The following is a 25,124-nucleotide window of genomic DNA, read 5'->3' on the forward strand; positions in this document are numbered from 1 at the left end:
CAGGTGGTTTTCTTGAAGTGTGCAGCCAAACAAGGCCCATCTTGATTTATGAAATGATGCTGATTAATGTCTCTTTCATCTTTCAGTTTAACCACCTTCTCTTATCCAACTCAGACTCATTTGGTGGAATTTGGGTCTGCTGGTTCTTACACAGTGTCTTTTAGCTCTCCTGAGGTCATGTCCGACAGTATCAGATAAGCGGCCATGAGGGAAAGTGGCTTCTTATGTGTGCCTATTGCCTTGGTGCTGAGGAAGGAATCTGGGGCTGCATGGAGAGGCAGTGACCCTGTAAGTGCATGTGCCACTTCAAGTCTGTAAATGCAGGCTTTGTGGATAAAAGACGCTGTAAATCAGCTTTAATGCATGATAATAACATGGCAGATAGAGCAAAATATGCACAACAAATTTTTGACCCAGTGACAGAGTTAAGCAGATCCTTTGACACAATCAGCGTATTATTTGCCAGGTTCTGTCGCTGATTATCTTCAAGTCTCATTTAGACTAAGTATTTAAGTATTTATGTGCTGTTTTAAAGTTGTCATGGCGCAGAGCGCTTGGTGTTCAGCAAAGTTTCCGATTAGTTTTTCTCCCTATGCCCATCTTTTCTCCAAATTAAGTGTTGGCCGTGCCACTTTGTGATGCAACACCAAACACTTGCGCTTAGGATTTATCAGTATGCCTTGTTGCTGTGCGTTGTGCATGGAGAAACTCTGCATCTGGTCCAGACTTACAAGCTCTGCATTCACTTTAGCTGTAAAACAGTGCTTTTCTCTGTAATGGGCATTATAATCATTGAGCATGGAAAGCAACGTATGACTCATCCTTTCCAACCCCATTCCCCCTTCTCCAGCCAGAGCCTAGCCGCAACTTTGGTTGCAGAAAACTGAGTGTAAGCACATTTTTCCAAGTGGGAAGAAACAATGGTTTCTGGTCAGTCATGAAACTTTACTGTAGTCATATGTACTCTATTTTAAATTTATTAGGTGATGAAATCAGTTGAAGTTGTAATGAGAGGACATATATAGTAGGACATGGTTTGCCTAGTCAGCGGGATTTTGTTTTTCTCCGGGAAGCTTACGGTAATTCATTTGGTCTTGTTGGAACAAGGGACTCAACAAGAGTTTTAGGTGTTTAAGCAGGATTTAAGATTTCTTTCTGATGGAACAAGCCATTGAATATGGACAAAAGTCAATCTTTTGTTCAGTTTAGAATGAAAACAAAAAATCTTTGAGCACATCCTACAACCTTCAGCACTTACGTCCTACAAGACGTGACTTAAATGCTGAAGGCTATGTAACTAAATTGCTAAAGTCCAAAAGCATGGTCAAAGCAGGAAATCAAGGGATACAACACATGCAAACTTTAAGGAAGCAGTGGGGAATGGACTACCATGAAGGCATAGAAGTTTCATTCTACATATCATGTGAATATAAGCTGCAGTAGTGTATAATATACAACTTTTCTATACCCAATTATATAAAAACACATGTGATGACACAGAGCAGTTTTTCTTAGATGTAACGGCTTTGGGTTTTTACAAGGATGTTCTTGTTTTGATCAATTAGAGTTGTGCGTGATACACACCTCTTCTTGTTGCTATTGATGGGCTGCTTACTGAGGTCCTCAATAATCAAGCCCTGGTCACAGCTAAGAGTTTAAGCCATGCGACGACAATTAAACTGTTTAGAAATAGTGAGTCTCTAGAGATTTCGCGTTTGGGGAAGTTGAAGAACGAGAACAAACCTTTTGACAGTTGAGCTAACCAGACCTGGCCTGGCCTTTCTTGGGAGATTTGCCTAGGTTCCCAACTCTTGTTCACTCTGTGGGTCTTTCCACTGCAGCTGAGGAAGGTTGTCAGTGCTGGGATAAACCTTACAATGTAGCTTAATTTATCGTTGACTTTAATTCAAGAGGGCTGTCCAAGAGGTTTGCTGTTGGACTGCACATGCAGGTTAATAAAGGCACTGTAGTTGCCCACTGTATTAAACAAGCAACCTAAATGGATAATGAGTTAACGGTATGTAATTGGACAACTGAATTCTTGCAATTATTTCTCAATAGCAGTCTAGTCAACAGTAATAATGTGATTCCAAAGTATAACAGTAAGGAATGATTGTCACACTGATGTGCTGATTTCAATTATTACAGCACAAACACCTTTTCAACCTGTTAGGATGTCATGGATATATCCTCTATGTGTTCTTGGACAGCCGTTGAGTTAACAAGGTACAGAAGTATTCAGTGCTAAAGAACCAAGGAAAAAACCTTGAGAGCTGAAACACGAAAAACAGATAAATCAACACACCTACTTGATCTTAGTGAGCAACACATATTGACTCCTGTATTAAAATACATGGCAGAAATGAACATTTTTACCACCTCCTGGTAGTTCATTGATCTCTGAAACTAAAATATCTTTTTACACAAAGGTTGGTGGACTTTCGTGGAGGGAATCATCCTTTTATATTCTTCTATAACTTCAGAATTTGTGAAGACTGATGTTTTCAAGCTTTTAAATTCTGTTACATGGTTTTCCTCTTGCAGCTAATGAAAACAACAATTAAAATTAGATTATTATATCACACCAAAAGCAAGTATTTTTTTAAATAAAAATGTGAAGAGTCAGCTATAATATCTGGTTTTGAAAGGAAACTTTTTTAATATGACAAATGAGCCTTATGAGAATGCATACTCAAGTTTATTGCATATGACTTTGCACAAGTATTCAAAGTGCATAGTCAGCTGTATTTATACCTTGATTTGCTTTGTTGATATCACTTGAACTCAAGGCTAAGGGCTCAACGCGCCTCCTGTGTCATTTATTTCAACTTTTGCTAGTGGCTTTCTTTACAGTTGTTGTTGTTTTGTGTGAACTACAGCTAACTTGTACTGCCAAGATGTAAAGCACTTGAACTGGTAAGGTCTGGAGAGGAAGTATTAGAAAAGTGAAAGGTGTATTGAAATAACTTCCACTTTTTCTTTATTTGAGGACTTTCCCTGAAAGTATTTGAGTGGTGTTGGAACAGTAAGTAGGTATCTGGTTTTGGCTGATTTATTATATGATTCAGGCATAGTAGCAGGATCTTATTTGCACACTGACTTCTGTTCCCCCACAGGGTTGATGTTGCTCAAGCGAGTCACCCGTTAAAATGTCAGTAGCAGATAAATTTATGCTTGACTTGGCTGTCACTCCAACTATGGCGTGTTATTTGGCAAATCATGACATCGCAAGTTATTTCGCTCCGTTTTGAATTCAAGTGTGTGAAGTGACTTGGAGAAGAATTATTAACAGGCAGTAAACATTCCTTTTTGTTTTTTGTTCACGTTTCTCAGATTTCAGAAATTATTGATAATAATGTGGTTTAATCTTGAAAAGTATTCTGTCAAATAACTTTGACTTAGAATAAAATTATGTTCGCTGTGTGTTTATAGTGAAATTTGGGGGAATTTCTGGTAATACACTGTGAACCCCTCAAAATAGTGCAGTGGGCTAGATCCAAGTTTATTTTTTTGGCATTTTTGTACTCATTTATAAAGCATAGTACTATGTTTTGATGAGAAATGATGGGAATGAGTGTAGGTGTCCTTAAGAGGACTATTGATGATGAAACTCTTAATATGTGGGAACAAATTCTCTATTTAGATTGATTCCCATCATCCTAATGTCATCAGGAAAAACAAATCACTGGCTTTGCTCGTGCAAGTGATAATCAAAAAATAGAAACGCCTCAGAGTGCAGGATTTGTTATAAGTAGATTTCTTCTTATTGTTTCTTTTCAGCGCATTTCTTCTGGAATAATAATTATGTGCTGCAGGCTCTCTTTCGCCATAAATTTGGAAAGTGTCAGCCAGTAAAGCCGTAACTGTAGCTGGAGACGGAAGGCTTCGCAAGACGCAGGTAAAGCTGGCAGGCATTAAAACGCATTTTGAGGGTGGTTATTGGAAAAAAACAAAAGTTAATGAAACTGAGAGAAGAAACGGCGGAAATAGGATGGGAGAAACACAGATACCGTGGCAGAGATAACAATAATCACACATGTGCCTGAAAATTACTAGGCCTGTACTTCTTTTTCCTTCCTTTTTTTTTTTTTTTTTTTGCTGTAAAATTAGCATTCTGAGGTGCACCGTGGAATCTTGAGTCAGTTTTTCCATCTCAGTCTGTGGAGGGAGGAAGACAATGATTTATCTGCGCTGCTGTGCGCTGCAGCACGGAGACAGTGAAGTAAACCATCTGGTATTCCCACTGTTAAAGAAATAAAAAGGCTGTTCAGTGCACCGAGCCTCAGAGTACACAGCAGACACTCTGGGTAGAAAATTGTTTCGTCACATCTGTGTGCATAAAGTGAATCGAGTACTGTATGCAGGACTTGTGCTTTTTTTTTTTTTTAATTGGTTTGTGAAAGGATGGTGATTGTTTTATTATCATATCATCAGAATGTGTAGTGCGTAACTAGAAAAGTCGTTGAATTTTGGCACACACACTGAAAGATGACTAAATACTTCCACTGTTGTTTTTTTCGGTGCGCAGCTCTAAATTAATGATGGAACATAGTTGCTTTGTATTCTCCATGAGAGTTTGAATTTTCAGTCTGCAGCAGATTTGGACACTGAAGCAATTGTAACAAAAGATGCAGAATTTCACTGGAAGAGGTGTCTGTTCTTCCACCATCGTTTTCAGCCTTAGAGAAGAGAAAACATCATTAGTGTTTTCATAAGTTTATCGCCAGCATGAGAGGGATGCAAAGGATGGGCTCTACTAAGTGATTCCTCATGACAGTACAGAACTCAGAGTGAATGTCTCGGTTTGTGCTGTCAGAAGGAATCGTTTGCACAAAATTTTGTTTTATATGCCATGTTCTGATTCTTCTGTTTTGACTAATTGTGCTACAAAACCCATAGTTTATGTTTTTCCTCCTGCTTCTCTTTCTCATACTGGTGATTTTTCTGGGGCTTTTCTCAGACAGCCTGAGAGCTGGCTGTGTTTTCTATTCAAACTGCAGCATGAAAAAAAATACATAACTTTCAAAGGTCTCCTACCAGCACACATAGCCAAGTCTTGGAGCAATTTGGAGGTGTGTGCGCATACCCCTTTCCGTTTGGTGAAAGCAACGCCAGAGCACAATATGCTGTAATTTAGCATGGAGAGAGTGGTTTGTTTGCTGCATGCAGCATCTACACAGTGATACCCCTCGATTCAAGCTGACTGTGGTTGAAGCCAGACCGGTGGCTAAACACAAGAAGAGTGGTACTATAACGTAATTATCGAGCTGCCAGCCTGGTGTGTGGCCATAATGAGGTTGCACCCTTAAACACAAGCCTGTGTTTTTAGTTAGGCTTCAGATTCTACAGAAAGGACACAGCGTCGCTGGTGCAACCGTCCTCCCAGATGCGTCAACCAGAACACCACGGTGCCTCCAGGATAATAAACCTTCCTGTGGTGGTTTCACGCCTGCACAAAAGAGTTGGGAAATTTTCACAAGCTATCACACATAATGGGCGCTCTTAATAGATGGTAAATGTCCCAGAAGCTTTGCTCAGGCGGCTTTTTAATGCTGTTCTTCTAGTGTAAAAGGAGTGCAAGTTGGAAAAGGAGTTTATTTTTTGTTTTGTTTTGTTATTTTATTTGTTTGTTTATTGCGTGTTTTATTGGGGATAATGTGATTGGCTTGAAAGTTATGCAAGGCGAGACAAGCAGATAGGATTAAATTTGTTTTGCTGTGGCTAATTTAGTGTCAACTAGTTGAGAAAGATCTGAAATAAAGTTGTTTTCTGCTTAGACATGCTGTCTAAAAATAATTCTAATTTATTTGTTTTTTTTAATTACATTGCCAGTGTAGAACATTGGTTGGGGCTCTATCATCCTCCCTCAAATTAGCACATTAGCGCTTCCTTGTAATTTTGATCTGGTCTATTGAACATATGCTGAAATGGTCTGAATATAATTTTAAGCGTTTTGATGTTAAGATTTCACTTGTTTAGGATTCTGCTCTGTACTGGATTTAATTTACTAATGTGCACTACCTAGCATAATTATAATTGCTGCTGTATGACTCCTCTGTCTGGGAACTAAAAGGTTGCAGGTGTGTCTGATGTCATTGTTTTTTTTTTATATATTTTCGACCCAACACATCACGGCTCTGGAATTTGCTCTACATTATATGTAAAAAAAAAAATAAATAAAAAAATTATGTGCTTCCTCTTTTATAAGGTCACATAGACGTGCTTTAAACAATTAAAGTTGGGACCGTAATTGTAACTTGCTGTACTCGCAGCAAGGTTCCAACTTTACAACTGTTGGCTTCGGGTTTTATTACAAAATCAGGTGAAATATTGAAAAAAAAAAACAAAACAAAACAAAAAAACCCCCCAAGTCTTTCACTCTCCCTGTCAGTGATGCACTCTAGGAGGGGGAAGTCTCTCGTCGGGCATTCTTGCTTTCTGCTGTGCTGTCTTCCAGGAGAGGCAGGGTCCTCTTTATGGCTACTAATTGCTCCATGTCCTCAGCCCTAGGTCAAGCATGTGCCTAAGAGTCAGGCCTCACCTCGAGAAGGGCCGACGATGGAGGAGGATGGCGGGGGAGGGGGCGGGGTCAGAAAATAAAAAATGTTAATCCCCTCCCACCCCCTTGAAGAAAAAGGTCATCACGCACTGGTTCTGCACAGCTCCTGCTGTCAAATAAAATGGTGCTGTCTGGAGTCACTGAGAGTTGTTACAGAGACTGCTTGTGTGGGTGGGTTTGTTCGTGTGTACGTGTGTGTGTGTGTGTGTGAGGGTTTGTGAAAATTGAGGGGAGCTGAGTACTTAGGGAAAATGGGATCCACCACAGTCTTGGCACTGAGCCATAAACAGGATTTGGAACCTGGCTTTTTAGCTGCTGTTCACTTACAGACTGAATGAAAGAGGTACACTAAGGTCAGATCGGGAGAGGAAGATATTTATTATTGCAAATAATAAGCTACTCTTTTGTCAGCAGGTAGTTTTAATGTGAGGTTTGTAGTATGTTTAGTCTTTTTTGATTCATGAATTGATTTCACATTGACATTTGGTGGTGTCATTCTCTTGAAACAGCTGGGCGCAGGCATTTTCTGTTTTGCAAAGATCCAAAGGCTCGATTACTTCTTGACAAAGGCTCTGATCTGTTGATAACAAACAATCACTGGGAACAGGTTTCTGGTTTGCCTCTACACATGATCCACCCATTCAGATTTTAACCAATTATTAGATTAGTTTTTTTTAAAAGACACTGCAAAGCAGACAAAGATATGTTGCATCTCTTTTAATAAAGCCATCGTTTTGAATCCAACAGAAGATGAGGAATTTGCAATGTTATTGATGCTTTGAACTATGCTTGATCTTTATTAAATCCACAAAAATTGCCTCAACCCGCATTGTGTTGATTGATGCATTTCCAAACCCAAACCAAAGGGAGTATTTAGCTTTAGTGCATTCAGTGACTAGGATTACCCCCTCCAATGCCTCCCAGAATTTTCACCATTTGACCTGCCATGCACTAATCAGAGCCAATCAATGACAATTTGGTAAATTGTGATACACAGTTCACCAATTCTTTTCTTTGTATTTTTGTGTGAAAGTGGTGTCAAATATGTGGCAGACTGGCAAAGAGCAAATGTACACAAGGCAACATCGTACAAACACTCTCTGTGTACTTGAGGTGAACCTGCCTCTTGGATATGAGGGGCTGTGGTTGAGGTGAAAAAGTATTTTTAGCATCCACTTCCAGAGGTGCTGGTTCCTCAAGGGACCTGCCGCATTAAGTTGGTAAACATCTCAGTTTAACAAGGTGGGATTGAGCGCCATACCTGCGGCTTGGAACGCGGTCAGGAATGCTTCCGCTGCCAGCTCGACCGCCTGGTGACCGAAATCTATGAATGAAGGAGTCTCGGAGAAAGTGTAAATCAGGGAAGGGAGTTGAAGTGATAGTGTTTGCTTTTTCACATTTCTGAAGTCCCCTACTGGTTTTGCAAAGATTTTTGTTTCTCTTTGAACTATTTCTTGGTGGGAAAAAAAGTAGACGTCTTCAGTTTCTCGCCGCAGTTTTTGGGAAGTTTTATTTCCACTTGGCCTGCGGACAAGAGCAGTGCTGTCTTTTCTTAGCCTTTCATTGTAAACCAGCTAGAGTCGCACAATTAAGGGTTTTGCTGATGAGTAAAACCCATTTACCAATCCCTAGAAAGACCGTTAAAGTGGCCAGCAACTCCACTATACCTGATATGTCAGTATCTGACCAGTACACTCCTGACTATTAAGTTTCCTCTGTGTCACCTTCAAATACTGTCACATTCAGATCCATGAAAATATAAGATACAACTGATCAAGTTAGGGGTTTTGAAAGAATAGAAGGAACTTAGACATTTGGTTTGGTTAGCTATCTGCATTTGGCTGATCAACATACATATTTCTTAAATGTACTTTTAAAATGGCACTGCACTGAGAAAAGTGATGACTGGTGCTTTTTTTAGTTTCAAATGCCATAAAGTTCTATTTTTGTCTCAAGCAGAAATATTTTCAAAGGGCCAAATGGAAAAGCATAGGAGAAACATGACTTGGAGTGAGCAGCAACAGGTTGGGGAGGGGCAGTGATGCAGAACTCTACCCTCCAAATGGCCACTGAAAACTCCTGCCGTTCAGGCTCTTTCTCTTGTATTTCATTAACATAAATTTACATTGTAGGAATGGCATCACACGACATCCCACAAATGTCTAACGCAGCCGAGACATGAGCTGTGCTGGATTCTCACCACAAAACATCCTGCGTTTTTTCTTCTCAACTGGAATAATTAACTGGAGGTCATAAATAGAGATGGACGGATCAGAATTTTGTAATTGATTTCCGATTTGCTCTTTTCTTTTTTGAAAACTCTGATTTCTGTGGTCAGCTTTCTTTTTGTCTTCAAAGTGTACTATTGAAGAAGTAACAACAGCATCCGAAAATATCTTCGTAGCCTTCCTGCCCTCTGGAGCATAGGGAATCTCCAGCTGCCACCATGACAAATAATTGCATTTCAAAATGTCTGCAGCATTTTATAAATGAACATTTATCACTGTTGACAGTGTATGCCCTTGGTAATCTTTACCTGAACTCCGTGTAGCTCCAAAGCTGCCAATTTTGAACAAGTAAATAAAGCTACTTTACTGTGACATACTCAGATTTCAAGTCTTGCTCTCATGCGCCGACTTGCAGCCTGAATGCACCACAGACATATGAAGAGTATTGTCAGCAGAACTCGGTTTCGCGTATGTATGGAGCATTCACTGATTGGAAGAAGATTGGACTTTTGAGTTTTCAACCAAAAACAGTCAGACCTAATTCATCAAAAAGATTTCAGCCAGCAGCTAATTTAGCCATGCATCGCTTCTTATAAAGCTCCTTCTACTGCTGTTTTGGTTGAACTGTGAGTATAATCCAAATACAGTAATCCCTCGTTTATCGCGGGGGTTACGTTTCGAAAATGACCCGCGATAAGTGAAATCCGCGAAATAGAAAACTTTTTTTTTTTTTTACAATTAGCAACTATTACATGTATACAAATACAGTGACTGACGTGTAGGCCGTTTCACTGCTCTTCAGACTGGGCCGCTGCATCCTGACTGCGCTCTGCAGTGTTCTCTTCTTCTGAAGCCCGCGGTGCAGGTGTGTTTGTTCGGGAGAAGAACATAGTGATAAGCAGCTGTTGTCGCTCTTTTTTATTCTTTGCAAAAAGATCCTTGTACACCGACATGCCACCATCGACATGCTGGAGAACTGTAATGAACGGCTCATCAAAGGGTCCCATTCCTCAGCTACTCGCTTAAGTTCAGTGGCCATTCGCACCATGGTTGCTAAGCGACCAAGCGTTAGTCCTTCCAGTAATTCGTAGCATGTTTTGATACAAGAAGCGGGAGTGAGTTTTTAGCGAATCAGAATGCAGAGCACAATGCACCAAAAAAAAAAAAAAAAAATGCATTATGAAAATCCGCGAAATAGCGAATCCGCGATAAGTGAACCGCGAAGTGGCGAGGGATCACTGTAAACTGTATTCAGTTACCAAGTGAGTTATCAGGATTGGTGTTCTGTTATAACCTACAAACCAACAAATGTGGCTGTGGACGATCTTGGCTGATCATGTTTGATTGGTTTCGTTCAAATGCAGACAACTGTAACATTAGAAGAGCATTTTCCAACTAGAAAATTCCTGAAGAAATTTAACTGGGGCCTGCCAAAGTGTGCCCGTCGGTTTGGACCCAGCGTTCTGATGCTAAGAATTAGCATCAATGCTAAAGAAAGCTGCAATGTAATCAATAGCATGTGGAGAATCACAAGAATGTTAAGTAAGCTGGACATGCAACATTCAGTATGATAAAGTAAGTGTATTAGCTAAAATGAGCAAATATGCTAATGTAAGCATAAATACTTTCAGTAGCATGTGGGGTATCATTAGAATGTTTACTGTCATTTACTTACTCCATTAAGTATACTAAACATGGCTAATAAGTCTGAAAAATAGAAAATAGCTTATTTAAGCTAAAAGGCTAATGCTAATGAACTGCCTTGCTGCGCAAGGCAGTTCCCTAACCTTCGATAAACAGATAATGCAGAATGATATCACTGCACCGCCTCTGGCGGTGCACTGTCCAGAGGGGCATTTTGAGGCTTTTATTTTGAAATTTGCAGTAAGCTTCATATTAAATGCCCACACTAATCCAATGTGTAAGAGTGCTTTGGATAAACCAGTCACATAAAGCCAAAAAGAGCAATTACATGATGTAAAAATTCCCAAGGCTTTTATTTTGAAATTTTTGTTAAGCTTCATTTGAAAGGGTCAAAGTCATCCCATGTGTAACAGTCATTGGATTAAATCAGTCATATAACGCTCAAAAAAGCAATGACCTGATGTAAAAATTTTCAAGGGCTTTTATTTTGAAATTTTCAGTAAGCTTCATTTCAAAGGGCCAAACTCATCCCATGTGTAACAGTGACAGGGTTAAATTAGTTATATACAGCCCATAGCAGCAAGTTTTTCTAAAGGCCAGCTCAGTCCTCCTCTGTTTTAACTGAACTAGTAGTTCAACTACAGTGATGCGATTTGTAGTCCTCAGCATCTCCCTGCTCTGGGTTCTGCCATGGTAAATAATCCTCTCTGCCAGCTGTGAGTGAGACATCCAGGGGAGACAATTCTCTGTTTGAGCCAGCCAGTTTGACTAAAAAAGCATTGCAAAAACTGTTTCCCGTTCGGGAACCGTAATACATATTCGAAAACCGCTTGAAGCATATGAGAGGGCTATTTGTCGCCTCACATAGTCCCGCCATTCATATCTCTACCTCACTCACAGTATTAACAGCAATGAGATAAAAAAGTGTGTGCCAAGGTCTGAAATTTTTCAGAAATACATGGAAGTGAATCAGTGAGATCTGTCTGCTACCCTGGCGCATGACTTTGCTCTGAAGCACCTGGAGAGAAAACTGTAAGCGCTTAGATAATTTTTGAAAACATTTGACCGGAGCAGGCACGCGATCAATGTCATGACCAAGTTTGATACCAATCATGCAATATTTGTGAGCGTGAGGGCGAGTTAAAAAATGATTTGGGGTCAAAATGTCGCTCTGACTCTCACTCTAGCGGAGCGGCCTTCACACTCTGATTTTTCCAAAAATCAAAAACTTTGGGTCGCTTAGAAAGAAGTTGTGGACAAACCATAATACATATTGACGCGTTGTCTTCACTTTAAAAGAGATCACGGACGATCTACAAAATGAAGTTTGAATGGCGTTTCTACATAAAGTTATGATTTATGACAGAAAATCCTCAAAATAGGGTATTTTCAGGATTTACTGGTTGCCTCGTCCCCTTGACGACGAGAGATGCACCTGGTGAGCTCGTTAGTGATTTTGGGGTCGTTTTTTGCTTTTTACGTCGCCATGGTAACTCCAAAGCCCACCAAAAGTAATAGCTCCCCTCCCGGGAACGAGCCGCACGGTTTGATACCACGTTTGTGGGTGGGCTCGAGCGTACGATGCAGCCGCATTAACGGTAACGGAAGAATAATAAATAAATAAAAGAAACATTCTATTGGGTGTAGAACAATAGGTGCCTGCCATGCAATGCATGGAGGCAGTGACTGACTTGCTTCGCAAGTCAGTCACTGCTCTCCTTATGCATTGCTATGGGCAGGCCCCAAATATATGACAGCGTTGTTTATTTAAATGGAAGCTCATGAAACTCTTGTGAATTGGAGATGAACAGGAGGCTTTCAACCTCTCAGTGGAGAGGCCTAAAGCAAGTCTGCATCCAAATAAGGAGATGGGGACAGTGTTGGTAACAGAGGCGACATGTGAGCATAGAATGAAAATGGAGCCTTTGACCGAATGGTTATGACTACGGACTTTCTATCAGAGTGGAATTCTGTATTTTGTCTTTAATTTGACCACCTTTAAGCTCCATAATTTAGAGCGACCGTGGTCACTGTCACGGTAAGCCAGCTCTGTCCAGGCCTTGTAGGGGCCTCGGTGCAACTACAAATCATTGGTTGATCTGTTTGAAGCGGGATACTGTTCTGCTGGATGTTGGCCAGTGACAGAGAGATACTGCTGGGTCGAGGCAGACTGCTCTGACGTTTATGGGGAGTTTGAAGACACTGTATCTTATTGAAAAGGTTTTAGTTGCTTCTTATAGTGTTCCTATTTTGGAGCTGCAGGCATTTGGTTCCTATAAAGTGTGCGCAGCTCAGCTGAAAAAGAAAAATCAAACTTAAATCATAGTCCAGCGTCGACAGCAAGAATGTCATAATAATATTATATATAGTTATTCTGTTGGCTATGAACCAACTGGAAAGTAATACATTCAACTCACAAAATGAATGCAAGAAATTGTAATTCTGAGTCAATGCTAATAAAATATTTGGCCAGTTAGACTGAGTTTCAGTCTCTCTTTAAGCCCATACATGATAGAGATCTTAGTGGCCTTAGATAATGAAGTTTGAGGAAAGTTTTAGGGTTGTCATAATAATGGGTAAAAAAAGAAAGGATGATGTATCTCCTTTGTAATATTCGACAATATCACAGTTTCATGCTTAACTAATATTATTGTGCCCTAGAAGATTGGGTTCTTGAGAGAGCTATAAACCTTTATCCATCTGTTTTAGCAAGTAAACCATCCCTATGTTTTGATTTTCACCTATATTTCATGTTTATTTTGTTCCAAGGTGGCCAAAAAATGTGTTAAAATGTTTTTGTTTCATAAATGGACTAAATGGTCCATACGTGCAGACTGTTTTTGAAATAGTTATTCAGTGTAGCGCTGATTACTTTTATAATTCTCCCAAATACTGCCAAATATAAGTTCAAAATGGAGCCAAATGTTTTCAGCTGACCTAGCGTCCTTCTTGGTGAGCACTACAGAACCACTTCCTTTCTCACTTCAAAATAAGAGTCTCCAACGTAGATAGAGCAAGGTCTAATTTGACTATACATTAGCTTATACTTACATTACCTGACAAAGTTGCATTAGGGGCCGGGGGATATGCATCAAATCCTTTTTCATGAATATTTTCTACTATGATAAGAAATTAGATTTATTGCTGGCACAATAAATTCCAATTTATTATGTTTATAAATCCCAGAAGTTTAGTTCTCATTATTGCTATTTTTTAAATTATTATTATTTTTTTTTAGCACCGCTTGCTCCATGAGAACATTTATAAATATCAATAAATTGAGAATATGACTAATAGAACTACTGTGTTCAGTTTGGGAATAGAAATCACAAGTCTTTACATGAGAGGTGTCCTGATGAAGATTACCTCAAATGAGTATGTTTTTCAGGAACAGTATTTGATTGCCTTGATATTCAGTCACAACATAAAGTTAGATAAATTTTTTTTAAATCTTTTTTTTTTTTTTTGTTCACTTTTATCATAGTGCCACAAAATATTGTGATAAAATTTTAATTCCACATTGCCCACCCCTGTTTATTTTGGCAGGATTTTGTGCGATGACTACCAATTATCTATATTATCCTTACAGCTGTCTCTGTCCGCGTCATTCTTGCAGAGCCTTTATTGAAATGTGGCATCTTTATGCGGGTGATGGTGATGTTTTTTCTGCATTTGCCCAAGCTGGATTGTGGAACCTCAAATGCTCAGAACTTCACAGAAATGCTACGTGATGTGTCTGGAACCGAGTCCAGCTTCTGAATAAGCTTCTAAACAGAAATAGTGGCCCTGTGGGCAAACCGAATAAAGATGGATGGATGAGGGAATGTTTCCCATCAGATAACAGTGTAACATGCGCCTTTATTACTGCGCTGCGGAGGTCTGAGAGTTAGCCTCGCTTAATCAAGCGCCCCTTTCATGGTGGATGATGGACATTTTGTGGCTGCTGGGTGGTTTTCTATCCCTCTGTTCATTGAGAGCTGACGACAGATAAATTGGTCTTTCTGTTTAGACCCTTCTTCTACTCAAAAGCAGTGCAAATGTGTCGGATTCCCAGACAGGAGTGCGATTATTGGTACCTTGTGCAGCATAGAGGCAGAGACGTAGGTGAGCTTTTAAATTGGAGGGTGGGGTGCTTCATTTGATTAGTTGAGTTGCCATCACAAACTCCTGTTCTTGTGCCTATCATTACCTCCAATGCGTTGCTTGGATCTGATTTAGAAAAATGCTTATTAAGTTCAGGTCAAGTTTTTTCATTCTACATTTCTGTTCCCAGCAAAAACGACAATCCTTGATTTTTCAGTTTTGCTGTTTTATTTACTTATTTTTTTGTAAAGATGTGCATAAAACTCTTCATTGAGCTTTTGGTTTGACAGAGTAGAAAACGTGAAAATGCTTCAGGAGGTGCGTAAAGACGTTTATTTACACCACTGCACAGCTGTAGGATAACATGTGCAGCTTAACTGTTTCTCAATGGAAACCTCTGTTTGAGGATGTTTTTTTTATTGATTTCTGCTGCATGTTAGTCACTCATAACCACATCCAGCTGGAGGTTGTTACAGGTCTCTGCGGGCGGCTTTGAAGCTCAGCTGAATTGTGCTCGATCGTCATTTGATGTTTTTAATGACCTATTTAGTTTTAAGTGGTTGTTTCTGTTACAAGTTGACTTTTTGAACAATTTGTGCTTTTTGCAGTTTCAACTTGTAGCTACGGTCGGCTAAGATGTCGCATGTGAGAAAGTGTACATGTGCAAAATAAAACGCTGCGATAACATGGCCGTATACATTTGCAAACCCATTTCCAAAACTAATACTTTTGTGGGAACTAATTACGGCGTTCTTAATTTCATTTCTAACATCATAGATTTTTTTTTTAAACCGAAAATGGACATAAACACAGGATGGGAATTAGTCCTGGAGGTTTTTAGGAGGAATGGAGTAACACTGAAGGAGCTACAACAGTTTCCAAAACGTCCTGGCTGTTGAAAAGTTGAGCCGAAGTCCATATCTGAATCTGACAGAAAATATATTTGATTTGAAGAGGGGAGAGGACAGAAGATGTTCTTAGGGTGTGTTCACACCAGCCCTGTTTAGTCCGCTTTAATCCAACTCTAGTTTGTTTGCCTAGAAAGATTCATTCGTTCATGGAGGTGTGAATGTGGAGTCCAACTCCAAACTGTCAACCTCCAAAAGCAGGAAGCAGACCACAGTGCAGGGCATTCTGGGTAAATACAGCCAAAACAAGAGAGAGGAGTCTAGCGCTGGTAGGAGAAATGAAAGTGAAAATCCTACAGCTGCTCCAATCTGATGCCACTCCGTTTTTGTTAACATTTCTTGAAGAAGGAAGTTGCGCCCGTGACTCTTTCAGAGGCTTTTGTGCTGTTTCCTTCAGTAGATCTTGGTGCGGCGCCGCCACAGGCGAGATGGGAATGTTTTTTATTTTAAGGGTTTAGTTTGTTTGATGCAGTGCAGTGTGAAAGTGAATTGCACCAACTGAAAATGTAACAAATGTTGCAACTTTTGTTTCCAATCGAACCGATACGTTAAGGTGCGAAGACCTTAACTTGATACATTTGGAGCATCGGCAAATATTATAAGTTCATGATGTGGAATGTCGATGGGCACGCTTGAACAACGTGTTCACTGTAAATTTGCAGGATGAGTGTAACGTTAAAGGTGGAAAAACATCCATCTTAGTCTCAAAACATCAAGTTGCATGCGCTTTCAAAAGCTAATATGAGCGCCATATTCTTTTGCTTTTGTTTCTGTTTAAGTTTTAATTTGTGGCACAAATTAAATCTCCCCTTGTGAGGTTTGTCCAAGTTCCTCCAGATGACCAAGTGTCCGTCCCGGCACATGTCTCTGAAAAAACTTGCTACTGGTGTACGTCATCGTGTTGCTTCTGGCTGCGTGAACAGCTGTGTGTCCTGGGCGGTTTTGGCACATGACGGTTGCGGTGCAGGGTCAATCTCCATGTCACATTGTCCTGACCCAGCGAACTCCTGCGGTGACCCGGTCACAGCCAAGGCGACCGGCTCGAGAGTGTGCTAATTGCACGGTTGTGGTCGGAGAGAGGCAAGCGGTGGACTTTGCAAGCGAAATGGTTGGAAGCGTGGGTTTTTCTGTGTGGCTTCAACCCATGATCATTGGAATCTATAAATGGGCACATCTCTGTTTTGTGCCTAAATGGGAAAACATAAATTTTCCCAAATGTGAATTGTTCTGCTGAGCAACCAACTCTTGTCTGAGTCAGCGGGACGCTGAAAATAAAGAATGAAATACATATAATTTAACTTTAGTTTAGATGCAGGTATTTTTGGAACACATTGACTCTGGCGTCAGCCCAAAGTATACGCAAACCGAGCAGCCAGCTAGCTTCCTTGCCCACTGTACTTGCTTCCAATTCATTTAAGATACTTTTAGTAGAAAAATTATATAATAATAAACAGTTATGCAGCCAATTAGTGAATGAAATTATTTTCTGATTAAATTATTTTTGGTGTCATAAGCTATGCTTGTTACACAAGATGGAAAATGCAGAAAGTTTGAACAAATTTAATTGAAAGGAGGTGTTCGTTTGCCCAAATTCTATTTAAGGCCCCATAAAACTACTGCAAGTCTCTGAGTAAGTAATGTGGGAAATACTGCATGATAAACCCTTAATATCTTTTTTGTATGTCTGTTTTCTTCTTCGCAGCGGAACCAGCAGACCTCTTGAAGATTTTAGATTTTCACAATTTACCTGAGGGTGTTACAAAAACAACGGGTTTCTGCTCACATCGGAGGTCGACACAAGGACCTGATGTGGCGTACAAAGTATCCAAAGACGCCCAGCTCAGTGCCCCCACCAAACAGCTTTACCCAGGTGAGTGTCTCAGTCAAAGCACAGAGCGCACAGCTCAAGTAGCCATTTATTATGGCTCTCTTGACTGGTTTTTTTGTTGTTGTTGTTTTTGGTTCTGTCAATTTCTAAGCAATTTTTCCATTGATTGTGAGAATATAAGAGTCGTAAGGCACCTCTATGTTGAGAAGAATATTTATTTACATTGAGAAAAAATGAGGGCGGAGGCACCTCATATTATTAAAAAAGAGAGCAGTCGGTGTTACACAGCACTGCAGATAAACTGGATTTATTTATAAAATAAAACCAAAGATGATTGCAGAGCTGACATATTAAACTGGTTGTAACATCTGAGGTGTAGGTGTGGTTAGCAGTATTAGCTGGAAACATCAGTTTCTGTGTTCGTTCCTTTTAGAGTCAGTAGATCCTTACCTCAGTGATCAAATGTCTAACAGACAGTCAACCTCAGTCAGTATGAATCCTATCACTGATCAGGGCCAGTTAAGCTAGAAATTTTTGCAAGCCTCGTCAGTCTGCTTTAGGGCAAAACATTTCTAAAAACAGTTATCACTCTCCACCATTTATATAACAATCTGTTATTAGTTTAATTCACTTAAATTTGTACAATTAACTGAAATCCTGCATTCGATTGTAAATCCTGCTGCCTTTTTATTGGAAGGTAATGGTTTCTTTTCCCTAGAAATGCGACAGCAGATGAATTGGATCCGCTCTTTTACGGTAATATTCCATGTTGTAGGAGGAGTCCGGACAGTGGGAAAGCGGTGAAAGCAGGAGAAGGAGAGAGGAGAGAGGGAAATGGGTGGGCTGTTGAGGGTAGTGGGGGTTCCACTTTTGCCTTGTTCCGCCGTGCTGACGTGGCTTAGCACTGGCTGCTGTGGGGCGCTCTGCAGACTTACTTTCCTTTCTCTCCTCCCTTTTCCCTTCGCCTGTCTTTTACCCCCTCAAGCATCATAATTTCTCCTCCTTTTCATTTCTCCAGGACTCCTTTTGCCTCGCGTCCCCCCCACCCTCACACACACCTCTTTTGTTTTCAACGCATCTCCATCTAGCAAGACTTTGCTGAACTCTGAGAAGCCACTGCGGTTAGGCTGAGCCTAGCTCCGATAAAAGCTCGGACCCCTGGAAGACATCCCCGGTCACGGCTCTGTCAGAGGCTAAGCTGGCCCTTTGATTCGTGAGAGACTCTTTCTTCGGGCTTAACGTTGAGCCACGAGGCTTCTGCGGCATGCGTGCCTTTACATGCTCTCCAATCAAACAAATGCCTTTTCACTTTGATGCTCTATGACAGTGGAGCCCCTTATGGGTTTTTGTTTAGACACTCATTGCTATAATTACACATGTGCTGCGTTGGAAGACCCGAAATAACGGCCCACAAAAAGCAAACCATGTGGAGAGGGGTTTTAACCAGGCACCTCATAGTCTTTAGGTGCAAAAAGACTAACTAGCTGTCTGTGGCTTGCAGGATTTAAAATCTAGTGTCTGTGTTTGTGATGTGGCCCCTGTCTCGCCTCTTCCTTACGAGAATGTTTGCTAATATATTCCAGAAGGCAGCTAAACTTCTGACATCATTTTATCCATTATTCCACCCCCCTCTCTTCTTTGCTAGTTATTACTCTGGCTCAGAGAACTGTTTGCTTTAATAATCTGCATGGTATCCTCTCACTCTGAAAGGTTACAAATAAAATTGTGGCAAAAAAAATATAAATAAATAAATAAATGAAGACATGCAAACATCCTGCTTTTGTTCAGATGATAAAATAAAAACCAGCTTTGATTGGGAACACACCAGGCTGTGACCCAGTAACCACAGACAGACTGCGATGATGTGTTGGAAAAGAGCAAGTGCAGACATGCAATCATTAGGCAAACATGTGGAAGAGATGAATCATCTAAAACCACAGAGGCTCTTAAAACACCGGAGACCTTTCTCACCTTTATTACTTCAATCATAAGTGGCAAAAAAAAAAGAAAAAGAGGAACAGCCTGGAGAGAATGCATGGCAGCCAACGAACAGCTGCTTTTGCCTTTTCTTAGAATCAAATGAAGGGTAATTTAGCATGTTCAGATTTGGTCTGAACTATTTCTGAAAGATGGTCCCATAAATCCTAAATCAGGACCGAAAACAGTAGGATTGAGTCATCTAATGGATAGGAATCATAACGTGGTGTTGCTGGTATCCATTAAATTGATATTTTGGGACAAAATAGTAAATTATAAGGCTAAAGCTCATAACCAGATCAATTCAAAACTGCTTATTTATAGTTTGTATCTTGAGTAAGACTGCACAGTATTTGATTTAAATCATTAGGGAAGCACAATGTACTATATGGAGGGGCACAGGAAGGTTTTGGACAGTGATAGTGGTGCTACACCGTGCAGTACACAGTGCAGCATGATGTTGGTTATCGAAAGGTTTGGAAAATATATATAGTGTCAGGAAATATAAGTTACTGATCATAACAGGAGTAATTGCATTGCTATTCCTAAAACCTATTGTTATCACAGTATCAATTGCTGCAACATCAATACTGCAAAGATCTGTTGCAGCTGCGCTAAATGTTGGCTAATTATACAATTACTATTTAGGCTCATCAATTATATGGCAGACATATAATTGATTATCCTTTAAGTATAATGCAGGAAAATGTCTGAGGAGGACACTAGGATGTTGTGCTAAAGGGGTTATTAAGAAACTGCAAGTGGGTTCTTTCATTGCCAAAAGAGAAGACGTAGCCAGATGCTGCATTTTTAATAAAACTATCATGCTGAGATGGAAATGATGACTTTCGTTTTGGCCTATGAGGTAAGGTGCTCTCTATTTTGCCTTTAGTGCAGGCCACATTGTCATCGAAAGCATCTTTTAAACACAGTTCAGTCCTTTTGTGGGTTTCAGGTTCATTTTCATACAGTCCAATCCTAATTATACTACAAAACGTCAGTCAGTTGACTTCTAGCTCAAAGAGGGTATTTGGACGATTTGATAATTTGAGGTTGTTTTTACACTCAGCAAGTATTGGCACACTTTGAAAACGACGCGCTTAAAACTCTAAGGATCCCTATGGGGCCTCTCATTGCTGCAGTCCTCTAACAGTGTGATTTAAGTTTTGTTTACCTTACTCATCCTCCTCCTCACTATGCATGCTGTCAAGATAAACTTTGGCTCAGGTTACTTTGACTGATTAAATGATCACTTTGGGCAAAAATTAGATGAGTAGGTGTTTCCTATCAGAGTGCTTACAATTTGAGGTCTCTGCTCCAAAGTCGGGGGTTGCAGAATGCTCATGTGTCTTACATAAAACCAGATTTGTTCACAAGTGAGACCGAATATACAAATCACTGGACGCAGGTATACCTCATTTACCTGCCTTTATACACACGGGTTGATGGTGCACCTCTTAACGAGACCCACCAGCAGAAATTCTAGCTGCATTAAGTCCAAGATACTGTGCTGAGTTTTAGCAAGAAAATTAATTTGGTTATTCCATCGCAGAGAAAATATCAAATTGCTCCCGTGTGAGCGCCTCTTCCTGGGTTTCTGCCTTTTCTTAATCTTTTTCTGGCCTGGAACGGGGTAGTGGTGGTGCCAGTGTAAACTCTGTGGACGTCTGGCACCATATTACTGCGTGTCAGCATACACTGAGCACACATAAAACACACACATGAAATGAGAAGAAAGCAATCTCCAATGCAGTAGTTTAAGTAGTCAATTTCCAGAAAGATAAAAAAAAAAAAAACAGCTTTTGAAAGTATTTTTTAGTCTGTATCTGGTAACAAGTTTTGTATAGTGGTTCTTTTATTCTGCAGCTTTAGTTTTCTGTGCTTCTCGACTGTCTTGATCCCGTTGGAGGTTGTTTCAGGGGATTGGATACTTAATAAAATGACAGGATGAGGCATTAATACAAAACACTCTCCATTTTCACCTGGGTCCAAATGAGACCGTTTGGTTTCCGCTTCAATTTACTTTTCTTCTCTCTTTTTTTAAACCCTGGGATTTAATACCCAGGGTTTAAAAGCCCAGCCCAGCTTAAAAAAAGGTGATGCTTTTTTTTAAGCTTCTTCTTCTAAAAAAAAAAAAAGAGCTTCCCATACCAAACAGGTGTTCTTTGCAACTTTGAGACGGACCATCTTCAAGCCTGCTGACTGGCAGTGCGTAGCAGCAATTGTCGGAGAAGCACTGCGACTTTTAACTAAACAGAACCTGCTGAGCTAAGCCTTTCTTTTCACATCCTAGGGCTTAGCTGTGACATGTATCCCCCTTCCACCTCTTTCTGTCTCGTCCTCGTCTTGCTCTTTCTCATCGCGGTTCAACGTCTGTCAATTATAGCAGCCTTTCTCATGTGATTCCGAGCAGAATTCCTGAGCGAGGACGCTGCCAAGGCATGTGGCGTCCTCATGATGCGGTCTGATGCTTAGCGTTAATACGGTGGGAAAGAGGCAGGAAGACGAGGCAGGAAGGCAGACAGACATCCAGCTGCTGACAAAAGGAGGGAGATGATAGAGATAAGGAATGAAGCAAGAAGGGTGACCGTTACAAATTTGGCTCTCTGAGCTTTTCTTCTCTTTCTCAGCCTAAGCTGGGGTTTCCACACCCTACTCTTCCTGTGGCACCTTTTCTTCCACCATACATAACTATCACTTTAACATTTTTCAAGCCTGTTCCCAGCCTGCAACTGATGGCTTTATAAGAGTATTTGAGAGATTGCTAGTGGAGACTGAGTGCACTCTTTGCTTATATTAAACATAGCAGTTATCACTTTAATTTTAAATTTTTTGTAGCAATGTTGCACAGCCAATGGACAATACTAGATTGTCGCTAAAAATCCACAATTCTTTTGGTTTTCAAAATTACAGCTCTCAGAACTCAAAAGTATCTGTCATCAGTGAACAATCCAGTCGTGGCTTAATTGGTCAATTTAACTGGTGCTTTTTTTTATGCTTGAGTAATTCTAAGGCTGTTCGAATGCCAAAAAATAAAAAATAAAATCCTGTTTTTCCAATTATAATATAGGTTTTATAAGCCTTAAAATGTGTTTTACAGATTCAGTTCAGGCTTAATCAGTCTTGGTGCAGAGGATCAAAAATGTTTATACTTGTCAAAAAGCAGGTAAATAGTGCAAATAGTGCTTTAACTTAATTAGTTACTTACTCTTAGTTGGTTAGTTGTGTTTTCTTCAGAACCCAACCAGCTTCTTAAAAACTGTCCAATTCATTTGTAGTTAATTATTCTTTCTTTCTTTCTACTGTGTCAACACACACAACTCATGAGCTGCTTCCTTTCCTACTTCAAAATAAGAGTCTCAAACAGCAGCAAGGTATAAAACATAAGACTTAAACTTTTATGACTAGATGAAGTCATATTACTAGATGGCATCTGGGCACCGGCCATGTCAGCACTTCACTTTAATCTTTTTGAAGCTAAAAGATCAGAAGTCTTATAGCACAAAGCCACATAGTTGAAGCAGTTCTTTCTTCTGAAGGATTTTTTTCATGCGGTGCTGAGTGCACCCTACTAGGAGAGAATTTGTCTGGCAGATGTGGGCCCCATACTTTGGCAGAATTGCAGAAATAGTTGAGGCTCCACAGTGGAACTATGCAGATGGAGGCTAACGGATCGTTTTCATATCTTTCATGCGATCGCATACCAATAGGCTGTTGGTATTTCCATTTCCAAATAAATGTGTCATTAAGAATCTCTCCTGTAAAAATTTGGGGTCTCCGTGTCTGTTGGATGCATCGGCTTGGGGACGGGAGGGAAAAAGTGGGGAGGAGGATTTTGAGGGATGGCTTCACAAAGTCTCTCAGGACCAGATGTTTTTGTCATTAACGCTCTTCACCCTGCGTTGTACTGGAAGTGATCCACTTTGTATTTCTCTTTCTAACCTTGCACTTCCCCCCCCATTCCTCTCTGAACAGACTCTGTTCTGCCAGCCACCACTCTCAGATTAATCCTATCCGTTTGCACTCTTGGCACTCTTCACATCGCACTTGTTGCCTTTTGCCGCGCAAAGCCCACCTTAATAGTTTCTCAGTTTCTCAATCCCTCTCTGTTTAAGTGACAATAACAATATTATTTGTCCTCATGACAATAAATCTGTCTACTGATATAATACTACAATGACTTTTCAAGCCAGAAGATGTATCGCATTCTTCTCGTTCCTGCTGCTCGTAACTCTCTGACTCGTCTCTGTTTGTGTCCAACTCGCCGCCCGTTCTGTCAGGTGATGCCTTCCCTGAGGATTTCTCCATCTTGGCCACAGTAAAACCCAAGAAGGGCAGCCAGTCCTTCCTGCTGTCCGTGTACAATGAGCAGGGCATCCAGCAGCTCGGACTGGAAGTGGGCCGATCCCCCGTATTCCTTTACGAGGACCAAACAGGCAAACCCAGCCCAGAGGACTACCCGCTCTTCAGAGGAGTCAACCTGGCTGATGGAAAGTAGGTGCATCAGTCTGTCGCTCTTTTAACCCCCAAAAAATGTGGGGTTATCTTTTACGAGAAATTATTTCTTTCTGCTTTTACTTAAATCATTTGCATTTATATTCACGAGATTGATAATAACATACCAAAGCATCAGAATGATACTTTCATGTGTATATACTTTTTTTTTTTTTTTTTTTTTTTGCTAAAACTGAGTAACAGGCTGAACTTTGTGGAGTGTGAAATGTTGGTAAAGTTATATGGAGAGTTCTTACATTAATCAACAAAACAACCATGTTTCTCTCTAACTTAGAAAATACTTCAGACAGTTATTCACGAGTTGAGGGGAAATAACTTCTATTTGTTGAAAAGCGTTTTTAGAGCGGTTTCATCAACGTTTTAGCATTATTAGCCCCTTTAGAGTCACTAACTGCAGCTTAATAAGCCTATCTGTTATTAATGGTCTCAAATTATTCATCTTAACAAGCCTTTTGTACATTAATTATTCATGAGCTGAAGGGAAATAACTTTTGTGTTTGTTGATAAACTTCTTTAAAACCCCTTTCAACACGTTCTGTTAGTGGTTAGCATCTAGTTAGCCTCACCAACTGCAGCTCATTAAGTCATTCTAATGTAAACGGTCTCAAACTAGTTATGAATGGAAGCAACGTACAGCAGCTCAATAAGGTAGAAGTTTAAGATTTTGTGTATAGAAGTGAAACTATATAATGGTAATTACCAGGTAATCTGATAGATAGAATTGAGTCATTTTCTGTTGTGATACTAGTAATGGACTGGAGCTGCTCCCATTTCATGACTTAATTTGTATGTAATCTATAGATATGGCGGCCTTTTATTTTTATTTTCTGCATTTGTCAGATTTTTTTTTTATACATCATAATGACTTGTACCTGTATCCATCTGAACCAACATAACAGCATACTTTTGGATTTCAACGCAGTCCAGGCCTCTCAGGGCCTCGCCCCGGGGTTGCACGTTATCCTGCAAGTGTGTGAACTAACATCACCTCTTGTTGCCAGGTGGCATCGAGTGGCAATCAGCGTGTACCAACAGACCATCACCCTCATTCTGGACTGTAAAAAGAAGATCAACCAGAAGCTGCTTCGAAGCCCCAACCCCATCATTGATACCAAAGGAATTATAGTGTTTGGAACTAGAATACTTGATGAAGAAGTCTTTGAGGTAGGCCATACGTCTCTTATTTCCCACTCTATATGGTGAACGTATTTATACATTTGAGACCAGAAAAAAAAAATGTGTAAGGGGAAGAATGGCTGTATTGTTTGGTGAAGCATGGCTATAAGTGGAGTGTCCTTTATGTAGGGCACTAAAACTTTAGTTGTGCTTTGACTTGACGTCTTTTAGTAAATCAGATAAAAGCAAAGCAAAATCTCCATTTT

General features: G+C 40.1%; 1 protein-coding gene across 1 annotated transcript in view; it reads left to right on the forward strand.

The window, feature by feature from the left end:
• Positions 1-25,124, forward strand: part of col5a1 (procollagen, type V, alpha 1) — a 98,514-nt gene that overhangs the window by 5,107 nt on the left and 68,283 nt on the right. Inside the window, exons 2-4 of the mRNA XM_044096178.1 lie at positions 17,125-17,292; positions 23,508-23,721; positions 24,744-24,906. Coding sequence (XP_043952113.1) covers positions 17,125-17,292; positions 23,508-23,721; positions 24,744-24,906 — 545 coding nt within the window. The remainder of the gene's footprint in view (positions 1-17,124; positions 17,293-23,507; positions 23,722-24,743; positions 24,907-25,124) is intronic.

Source organism: Gambusia affinis, linkage group LG17 (assembly GCF_019740435.1).
Source record: "Gambusia affinis linkage group LG17, SWU_Gaff_1.0, whole genome shotgun sequence".
Classification (NCBI taxonomy): domain Eukaryota; kingdom Metazoa; phylum Chordata; class Actinopteri; order Cyprinodontiformes; family Poeciliidae; genus Gambusia; species Gambusia affinis.